This window comes from Ruditapes philippinarum, unplaced genomic scaffold (genome assembly GCF_026571515.1).
Source record: "Ruditapes philippinarum isolate M1 unplaced genomic scaffold, ASM2657151v2 ctg1868_1_1_1_1, whole genome shotgun sequence".
Classification (NCBI taxonomy): Eukaryota; Metazoa; Mollusca; class Bivalvia; order Venerida; family Veneridae; genus Ruditapes; species Ruditapes philippinarum.
The window spans coordinates 375,692-387,046 of record NW_026852163.1 but is presented as its reverse complement, the minus strand read 5'-3'; the positions used below and the strand labels follow the sequence as shown (position 1 = coordinate 387,046).

The window sequence follows — 11,355 nt, the reverse complement described above, 5'->3', positions numbered from 1 at the left end:
GGCAACCAAAAGAAAAAACTTTAAATATCTTCTTTTAAAAAACCATAAGAGCTAGAGCTTAGATATTTGGCATGAAACATCTTCTAGTGAGTGTCTACCAAGTTTGTTCAAATAAAAGCCCTGGGGTCAAAATTGGCCCCGCCCCTGGGGTCATTGATTTTCCCTATATGCATAGAGTAAAAACTTAAAAAATCTTCTTTTAAAGAACCCAAAGAGCTAGAGCTTAGATATTTGGCATGAAACATCTTCTAGTGAATGTCTACCAAGTTTGTTCAAATAAAAGCCCTGGGGTCAAAATTGGCCCCGACCTAGGGGGTCATTGATTTTCCCTTTATGCTTATAGTAAAAACTTAAAAAATCTTCTTTTAAAGAACCCAAAAGAGCTAGAGCTAAGATATTAAGCATGAAACATCTTCTAGTGAGTGTCTACCAAGTTTGTTCAAATTAAAGCCCTGGGGGTCAAAATTGGCCCCGCCCCAGGGGTCATTGATTTTCCCTATATGCATATAGTAAAAACTTTAAAAATCTTCTTTAAAGAACCATAAGAGCTAGAGCTTAGATATTTGGCATGAAACATCTTCTAGTGAATGTCTACCAAGTTTGTTCAAATAAAAGCCCTGGGGTCAAAATTGACCCCGCCCCAGGGGGTCATAGATTTTCCCTATATGCATATAGTAAAAACTTAAAAAAAATTCTCTTTTAAAGAACCCAAAGAGCTAGAGCTGAGATATTAAGCATGAAACATCTTCTAGTGAGTGTCTACCAAGTTTGTTCAAATTAAAGCCCTGGGGTCAAAATTGGCCCCGCCCCGGGGGTCATTGATTTTCCCTATATGCATATGGTAAAAACTTAAAAAATCTTCTTTTAAAGAACCATAAGAGCTAGAGCTTAGATATTTGGCATGAAACATCTTCTAGTGAATGTCTACCAAGTTTGTTCAAATAAAAGCCCTGGGGTCAAAATTGACCCTGCCCCAGGGGGTCATAGATTTTCCCTATATGCATAGAGTAAAAACTTAAAAAATTCTCTTTTAAAGAACTCAAAGAGCTAGAGCTAAGATATTTAGCATGAAACATCTTCTAATGAGTGTCTACCAAGTTTGTTCAAATAAAGCTCTGGGGTCAAAATTGGCCCCGCCCCAGGGGGTCATTGATTTTCCCTATATGCATATAGTAAAAACTTAAAAAATCTTCTTTTAAAGAACTCAAAGAGCTAGAGCTAAGATATGTAGCATGAAACATGTTCTAATGGGTGTCTACCAAGTATGTTCAAATAAAAGCCCTGGGGTCAAAACTGGCCCCGCCCGGGGGGGGGGGGGAGTCATTGATTTTCCTTATATGTGTATAGCAAAAACTTAAAAATCTTCTTTGGAAAAACCCAAATAGCTAGAGTTTAGATATTAAGCATGAAACATCTTTAAGTAAATATCTACAAAGTTTGTTAAAATAAACGCCCGGGGGTCAAAACTGGCCCTGCCCCAGGGGTGACATTGTTTTTAACTATATGTGTATAGTAAAAACTTTAAAAATCTTCTTTTAAAAATGCCAATGAGCTAGAACTTAGATGTTTAGCATGAAACATCTTCTTATGGGTGTCTACCAAGTCTGTTCAAATAAACAAATAAAAGCCCTTGGGTAAAAATTGGCCCGGGGGTGGGGGGCCTATATACAGGTGAGCGACCTCAGGGCCATCATGGCCCTCTTGTTTTGCAGCTGTCCTTACTAGCCCTACTTTGAAGTTTAATGATAATAGCTCGTATTCTGATGTTGGCATAGTGCCATATTAAGGCCCTGGTCATCCCAGTTTACAATATTTACATACAAAAAAAGAAAGACCAGAAAGGTTCAAGATATATGCCATAATGCAACAATTCTTAGATGAAAAAGATTCTGACCTCATGGAGCGTGCATTACAAACCCCTGACAAATATACCACGCTATTTCTGAAAAAAAGTCTGTGTGCTAATGCCCAGAAACACGGATTTATATTACAATGTAATATAAATCCGTGCCAGAAAGCAAGGGAGTTTACTTTGTGGTTCGTTCTGGAGACTGGGAAAATGAAAGTATCAAGTGATTGGAACAAAACAATCCCTGATGTGCAATTGCATGATAATTTGATACATATACAAAAAAAATTCCTATCATACCGTTTTTTTTAAAAGATTTCGACCGTATTTCGCTCTTAAAAGGGGTTCACATCAAACTTCCTTCAAATGGCAACTGGTAAATAATATTTTCAGACCCGTCTCTGAATTTGAAGTGATTTTTAAGCACTTATCTATTAGATGCCATTTTTACAATGAAATGGGATCCCGTGTGATACTGAGGCCGGAAACCAGTAATTATAAAACAATCCATCAAAGTTATTAATCGATGTTCTAAAAAACTTTAACTGAAAACCATTACACGCGAGTATATCTTTTGTTCATTTTAAGACGGCTAAACAGTTTACGATGTACGTATATTAAACGTGTCCTACTAGGAAACATCGAAAAAAATGAGGCCTAGGTGTAGGGATCGAATTTGTAGAGCCTATACAATAAGCTCATTTCATGGATGGATTGAAATACGCACCAGACACATGTGCACTAATCTGAAGACGCTATATATAAGCCATTTTGACATCAAAGCAACTGTTCAAGTGCGTGAAGTTCGTGCAAGTAGAGTGATTCAAATGATATACTGTACAGTCCTATTAAAGTTCATTTTAATTAGGAGCAAGAGAAACTAGTTAATTTTTTATTTGCATATAAAAGCACATTTAAATTGCGTCGATATGTCGATCAACATACAAATGTACATGTATAAGAAAAATAAATAAAGAATTTAAAAGCGCCGTGAATTTTTAATACATATATATTGTACCACTGACTTGACTATACACTTGCTACACTTGCTGCTTTCCGTGTCATTCGTTTTAAAAAGGACACCAATTAAACATTTTTAGTCTAATATATAAAATAAGATTGATTTAATTCAGATTATAAACCAATGCTATCTTCGTTAAAAAATAAAAATAAAATAAGGAAAAATTTAGCGACGAGTCGGTAATTATACGGTATTATACCGTACACACGGGTTTTATTGCAATTTCATCGCACCATTGACCTCGGGTGTCATCGTTAGTTTCCGCCGATCAATACTACACAGTGTTTCGTTTAATCTTTTGTTAAAAGCACGTGAACAAGATAATTAGGATAATTACATCTGATTAACAACTTTTGTTTTAAAGAATTTACTATTTAATATTAATAATCTAAATAGTGAATAGTCGTACAATCAATTATGCTGAAGTGTATATAAGCTGTGTTTCGTCTGCTTTCACCACACGGCTCCATAGCTCAGTGGTTAGAGCGCCTGTCTAGTAAACAGGAGGTCGGGGGTTCGATCCCCCCTGGAGCCTTTTGCATTTTTTTCTTTTCTTTTAAATTCAGTAACATACAATCCATTGTTTTTTTCCCCACTAAAATTAATAATTATCAATCAATTCAGTCAATTCCTTTGACATGAAAATTTTGTTTCCATATAAATTCTATTTTTGTATTAATTACTGGACAAAAAATAATTCATTTTTTGTCCAAGCCATAGTTATAACAGTCAAAATGCTTGCTGGGCACACTACAAAGAGAAATTTTAAAAATATTATAATAAAAGACATATTTATATTACATGTGCATATTTTGTGCTTAAGACTGATTGCAAAGCTATAATTGCATTGAGTGTGTGTTGGAGGAAATGGGTACATGTATACAGTGTTTCTGGTTAATAAAAGTAATTTATTTCTAGTACTTTGAGGGACTCCTGATTTTTTTTGACATGGTAGGACATAAAATTTATATAATTTGATGTAGGTCTGGATGTGTAAATCAAGTCACTAGTTTTTTTTCTCTTACAGAATAATTATATTTACTGTAAAAATTACCCAAAATGAATTGAAATGTTTTTTAAAAACTCAAGTCAGGCTAAAAATATCACAAAACTATGGGTTTTTTAATTAAATTTTAAGCATGTTTTTATCATCTATTCCTTATCTTAATCCGTTTTAAGTTATCACATTTCATTTATGTACAATTCAATCTTTATGTCTTTTATTCATTTAATTAATACTTGTACTTTCATTTTAGTTGCTTATATTATCAATTTAATTCTAGTTACAAAGTTGTAGTGTGCTTTAAATATGTACACTTTAATAGGTAAAGAAAGTAAAATTTTACCTGCCTGCTTTCAGCCACAGCAAAGTTCCAACTTTCTACCTCAAGGGAAGAGCCATGTTGACAAGTGGTTCATTTCACAGAAGCGACAGCTAAGCTTACAAAAGGTTGATACTACTACTGTCAAAGCACCTGCTTGTGCGTAAACTAATGCATAAAAGGGCACCTTATGGCCATAACAATCTGTATAAATAGTTGACTTTTATCGACAGTCATCTGTCTTGAATGGCCATTTAAACCCCTTACTCCCCCCCCTCCGGTACCCCCTGATGTATCTGTCTGATAAGGGGCAGCGACTAGAACAATTATCACTTTTTTAACAACATTTCTCAAACAAAAACAACTGTTTAGGGCCTACATGGGACATTTTTTCACTTTTTGAGACCTCAAAGTGGGTGGGGGGGTCGAAAGTGCATTTAATCACATATATATGAGGTAAAGGGTTAAGGTACATGTTCCTCCACCAAAATCATTCTTAGTGGGCACCCAAGGTCTTCCTCAACCAGTAAAGCTGGACAGTCAACATATGACTATAGTAAGCTGTGCTGGATTCAATGATTAAGAACAAGATTCCTTGCACACAATTTTTTTTTGCAAACAAGACATATCACAAGACAATGGCTGCTACTCAACCCTGTACATTTGTTAATGTACCTAAAGACTGTATGAGCAAGTGTAAAAAAATTGAGCCGCGTTACAACAAAACCAACATATAAGATAAATGTCACCTTTGATAAAGTAGACTAATGAGCCACATCACGACAAATCCAACATAGTGCATTTGCAATCAGCATGGATCCAGACCAGCCTGCGCATCTGCACAGTCTGATCAGGATCCATGCTGTTCGCTTTCAGTTTCTCTACTTGTAATAAGGTTGGTAAGCATTCTGATCAGACTGTGCGGATGTGCACGCTGGTCTGGATCCATGCTGGTCGCAAACGCACTATGTTGGATTTGTCGTGACACAGTTAATTAATCTACTTTATCAAAGGTGACCTTTATCTTGACCCAAATTATCCCTATCTCTACATAAAAGTACAGACCAACCCAAGTTAATGATATCCAAAGGAAAAAGCACCACCAAATGTATGTACAAAAAAAAATCATCAATAAATGCTGTATGAGCAAATGTAAAAAGCTATCTTAATTAACTCCACCTAAAGTTAGAGGTCCACCCAAGGTAAGTTAGTGGTCAATAAATGAAGTTGCTGGGAGAAACTGTGGGGAAGAGTAATGGTGAGTGTTAGAGATACAGAAGGACAACAATTTACAGTTGAAACTGTACTAATGGTCACCTTATTTGATGGTTACCTGGCCCGAATGAAACTATCACTCTACTTTATACATCTGTGCATCATGGTCTAAAATGCTTAGCAAATCTCAAGTTCGGCCATGTTAAGCAGTCAGCAAGGTGAAATGGCCAGACTCTCTGCTGCTAATTTTCAAAGATGACACACTTCAGAGATTAACAAAAGCTGCAAGTCATGTACCAGATATAAACACAGGCTTTAATGACTTTGAAGAAAATTTGCATAATAGCACATACAACACATCGTAACTACAAACTGTTCTGATTTGATCATCTGCACGCACTTGGAAAGTGTGGGGGGAGATTATTCAAAATACTATATATATATAAATAGTTTACCCCGTAATAGGTATGAGAGGGTCGGGGTCATCCCCCACATACCTTACATTAATTATACATGTATATGACGTTCCTAATACTTTTTATGTACACGTATATCGTTCGGTTAGCTCAATAGTTGGACTGTGAATCAGGCGCCCTGAGTTTGATTCCCGGACAGCGCATGTCACTTTCGGTGTGATTGATCATGAAATCCTTTCTACTGTCATTCGCAGTGTACCTCTGCTCTGGCATGTACAGAAATAACAGTTCCTTGCGAAAGTGAAGGCAACTTATACTGGTAAACTGCTTGACAGTCTGCCCAGGAACGATGTGGTGGCTGAACTGTGCTCTGGTAAATTCAATGTGGCTTACTACCCTGATCCGGAAGGAAAACTACCAATACCACCACCACCATCTTTATTTATGTGGATACATTTTTAAAAGTTCAAATTTGAAACTTAAGTATAATGTACCACCAGTATTTTTTTAGGAGCATTGAGTGATTTAAAGAACCACATTCCTTGCCTTTAGAAATGAGGGAAAACAACAATTGTCCATTTTTAACTTTTGTTTTATTTTTCTGCAATTATATTAGTATTTATGGAATGTAACAAAGTTTTTTTCTACTTGTTCTATACATGTATTTACAAAATGTATCTTCAATATTTATAGATTATTATATAACAGTAATAATGAAGCAAAATAATAACATATATCATACAATAAATCCATCCTTGTTTACCTGTTAAATTATAAATATAATAAATGTAGATAAATACTATAGTATTTGATGTAAACATGTTTAATAATACAAAGGTTGACTACAACACTGTAGTAAGTCCTTTATTATTTTATATAAGTTACTGCAGTTTTGCAGTCAACCCTAGATATAAGGAAAAAAGCACATTTTCCACACATTCCCTTTATGAATTTGTTATAACAAAAGAACATAGAATTTAAGCTGTATCATTAAAGGCCCATTAAGCCGAAAAAGTTTTTCATTCTAGGTGTTCCTTTATAGATGCCAAAAAGTTACCCATATAGCATTTAAATGATTTTAGTCCTATCATTAATAACCCATTAAGCCAAAAAAACTATTTATTATAGTTGTTCTATTTCAGATTACAAAAAGTTACTCATTGGTCATATAACTTCACCATTTTTTTGCTTCTTTTTTGCATTTTGGCATTAAGTACACTTTTAGTGAACTCTGAGGTCTTAAATGTGCCTTTAGGGAAGTTTTAATGTGTTTATTTTGACAAAAATTGTAGAACATGCATGATAAGGTACTACCTGTGCCTTGCCTTATTAAGAGATTTGTTATTAACAGGTGGAATTGTGAAAATTTCATGTAAAAATAATAGAAAAATAAACAATTCTTATGAGAAGAGATAAAAAGAAATCAGTATTTACATAACATATTTTTTATTATAAGTATCTTTGCACAGAAATTATAATTCACACTCCCTGATTAATCAAAAACACTCTATATATACAAATACACCTGGGTCAAAGTTCGGAGACCAGTCCAACTTAAGATGTGGATTCTGACTGGTTAATTTGAATTCAAAACTGGCCAATCACAAAGTAACTTTTTTGACTGGTTCTCCAAACTTAGTTTTCTTATTCAAATTTGCTTTGTATATAGACGCAGACAAAATAAAACAATAAAGAATGTGTATAAAAACAATATCATTTTGTTATATTGCACAAAGCTATGTTAAAAACCAGTTAGTACATAAAATAAAATGTTTAATATGAAAAAAAGCTTTAAACAGAATGATATTTGAATAGCACTATAATTGGTTGATGAATAGTCATCAGTTCTGTTTAGTTACTGAAAACTGTGAATAAGGCAAAATCAATATCAGACAATTCTTTAATTATGAGCAATTTAAATTGTCTTGAAAAAAACCAAAAAAAACCCCCCAAAAACCGGATTTTATGACTTTACCAAAGCTGAAAAAAAAACTGTCATACATTAAAGGGACTCCACTGTGGTTTAAAAGCCTAAAAACACAATGTTTGCATTTCCTACACTTCAAACAGAAATATATGCAAAGATAGTTAGGAAATATACTTTGAAATAAATTGAAAATCTTATTTTATGCTTTCCTTAACCCCATTGAGTGAAAAGCGAATAGCCTTTAAACGCTTTTCATTTTTGGTCATTTTTTTACAATTTGAATAATTATTCTGGAAAAAAGAAGAAATGTGCGAATAATCTGAAATTTTTTCAATAGGATTAATGGTCTAAACCTGCATCAAATGGTACATTTATCTGGAAAAAATATATTCACTCCCATCATGTCAAAAAACTCAGTGAAGTCCCTTTAATAAAATTTAAAAATTCACAAGTCATACACTTAGTCTGATTTGTGTTTAGTTTATTTTAGAGATTACATTTTTACAATTTATTTGCTACTACATCGGGATACTGGCATATATAACTGGTAGTAGCATAAATGCAGTCTGGTATAAAAACAACAACAACAAACAACATTAATAATATCATGACCTTGCATTTACATGTATATATCACATTCAACAGAAGAACATGTGGAGAAACATAATTCAATCTATGAACAAAGTTATATTGCAAATCTTTTACACTACCATGTGGTTTTAACATAAAAAATTTGCCAGAGATTTTTCAGACATCTTCCGTTTTTCCAAAATTTCTGTTAAAACCGACAAGTTAATTTACTGTATTAAATTGCATATATAAAAGAAATCTAGCTAACATTTAATACAAAAATATCACAAATCTTTTACTTACATATTAAATAAATCTAGGATAGTTCATTGCTTTTTTTCCAACAAATATGAATTGCATCTTGGGAGTAAGATATTTTTAATATACATGTACTCACTGGCCATGTAGCACCAGTGAAATAATTTCAATATTCTAAAACAGAAAACATTGATTAAATACTGATGAATGCGTTGAGTTTTCACTTAAATTAGAACTGTCTTTCAAATAGACTTTTATTGGAAAGACCTTACTGCGTGCTAGAGAATCAAAGTAGAGGAAAATCTATTTTTAGCCTTAGTGACCTCACTTCAGAGCGAGACATATTCCATAATTTTCACTTTTTCTTTTATGCTACTAGATGAAATTCAGCAATGGTTATCATACAGTGAGTGATAAAAATCATATCTCATTGATAAAACCAAATATGCATGAAACAATTGTTCCATGTACATGTAAATCTTCATTTCTTTTGTATATTTTCTCATATAATTTTAACATAATAAAATATGCAAATTGCACTTGTTTAATAGTTTAACATTGTATAAAATTTATCTATTATTGACAATTATCAATCATATTCCAATAGCTCTGGTACTACGGTATCTTTTGCCCCCTTTTCCCAAAACTTGGACATCGCTGAAATTGCTCCTGTTTTGATTTTTGGTGATTTTCTCTCCTCTGGAGTGTCTATATCCTCTCCAGTTTTCACATTATGTGCCGATGACTTTGATTGGCTAGAATTGTTTGGTGCATTTGTTTTATTGGCTGTTACAGTAGTTTTGATTGGTTGTTTTGGTTGAGCATGATCTACTGTGTCAGTGTGTATAGGTTTGTTTATATTCCCACTCGCGAGACTGATTTGTACGGATGATTTAGACTTAGTGTTACTATCGGCAACTGAGGTCTGCTTCACATTTGAAGAAACTTGTATACTTTGTTTTGGAGCTTGCATTTTATGGCCGACTGACTTGCCAGAGTCAAAGTCATGTGACTGATAAACTTGTGTTGGCACGTTCGGGCGTGCTTTAATTTGTTCACCCGTCATCAAGGAAGTTGCACGTGCAGGTTGAGCCGGTTCGGTAGATGATGATACAGCTGTTTGAGGATGATCTCCTGACGTATGGCGTAGTTTCTCCAACTGTTCTTTAGGTACACTTCTAGCAGTTATACTGTGAATCTATAAATAGAAACCAATAAGAATCTAGTTATACTCTGATTCCGAAAATAGCATCCAATCAAAATCATGCATGATTAATTTTCAGATAAAAGTGACAAACAGTAAGCAGTTTATTCATAATAAAAAATAAAATATATTTACATGCTATATATAATATGTATAATAATTCATATTTTGTTGGAAAGCTTTTGAATACAATCGTACAAAGCAAATTGTGTATCTGATATAAAAAGAACATAACAAATGTATTTAAGCAGAATAAGAAAAGAACATTTTTGCTTTGAAATTAAAGAAAACAGACAGATCTGATAATAATTCTAAAACATAATATATACTATAGTGTGAAAAGAAAAAAATAATAGAATACAGTATAATTACTTGTTACACGAGAAATATGTAAGTGGTTATATACGACTATCAAAATAATATATTCTACAAAAACTTGTATAGTTTTACCAGTATATGTAGCAAATAACAGTTTATGAATTATAAGCGTTTAAAACAAGAGCTGTCCGTAAGACAGCGCGCTCGACTTTTTTATTGCTTGCCAATAAAAAAAGTTTTTGCAGTAAAAGGCAATACAAGAATCTCTGTATTTTTAAAGTGAACAATGGCCATGAGCATTAAGATATTTAGTGAAGAATTATTTTACTGAATTGTGTGATACCCTTGAACACTGCAGCAAAGTTTGAAATGTTTAAGTCAAAAGAGAATCATGATTGTAAACAAGTATTCCAACTTTCAAATTAATATCTCAAACAGTTCAGTCAAAAAGTGGACTGGTACTAAAAACTTAACCAAGATTCTAAGTCGATAAAAGGCCTTAATTTTTAAAACAAATCCTTGACAGAGTTACCTTCTCTTGCGTACAGATGGGGGTAATGATGTGAAATAGCATTAAAAGTTTCAAAGCAATATCTCAAAGGGTTAAGGCAATAAGTGGATTTTACCCATATTCAATGTATTTTCTAAGTCAAAAAGGGGCATAATTCTGTCAAAAACCTTGACAGAGTTATGTCCTCTTGTCTGTTGATGAAGGTCGTGATGGTAAACAAGTATGGTCAGTTTCAAAGCAATACCTCCAATGGTTTTGAAATAAAGTGAGGTGGTACAAAAAACTTAACCAAGCTCAATACACTTTCTAAGTCAAAAAAGGGCCATAATTCTGTCAAAAACCTTGACAGAGTTATGTACTCTTGTCTGTAGATGGAGGTTATGATGGTGAACAAGTATGGTAAGTTTCAAAGCCATACTTGTAATACTTCTGAAATAAAGTGGGGTGGTACGAAAAACTTAACCAAGGTGTGACGCCGACGCCGACGCCGGGGCGAGTAGGATAGCTCCCCTTTTCATAGAAAAGTCGAGCTAAAAATGGGTACAACTGAATATATAACTACATGTATTACACAAATGTACATTTGAAAGTAAAAAGTAAATTGTGAATGTGGACCCCTTTTTCTATATAACAGACTTCAAATGTTGAATTTCAAACTGCTTAGATATCAAGAAGAGTAACACTTTCTAAGAAATGTATATGCCATTTCTTCAAAGGAATATGAACATAATGAAATGGAGAAAA

The 11,355-nt window shown here is 33.5% G+C and overlaps 1 protein-coding gene and 1 non-coding gene across 9 annotated transcripts in view; one reads left to right on the top strand and one right to left on the bottom strand.

Moving 5' to 3' along the window:
• Nucleotides 1-3,332: 3,332 nt before the first annotated feature.
• Nucleotides 3,333-3,405, top strand: Trnat-agu (transfer RNA threonine (anticodon AGU)). Its single transcript has one exon. It is a non-coding gene; the product is annotated as a tRNA-Thr (tRNA).
• Nucleotides 3,406-8,821: 5,416 nt separating this feature from the next.
• The window catches only part of LOC132751058 (muscle M-line assembly protein unc-89-like), an 81,279-nt gene continuing 78,745 nt past the window's right edge, over nucleotides 8,822-11,355 (bottom strand). For 4 of the 8 annotated variants that reach the window (XM_060741191.1, XM_060741169.1, XM_060741176.1 and 1 more), the window contains one exon: nucleotides 8,822-9,776. In XM_060741191.1, the coding sequence (XP_060597174.1) occupies nucleotides 9,168-9,776 (609 nt within the window). In that variant the 3' untranslated portion in view covers nucleotides 8,822-9,167. The remainder of the gene's footprint in view (nucleotides 9,777-11,355) is intronic. The other 4 variants (XM_060741197.1, XM_060741221.1, XM_060741205.1 and 1 more) reach the window with 3 other exon arrangements.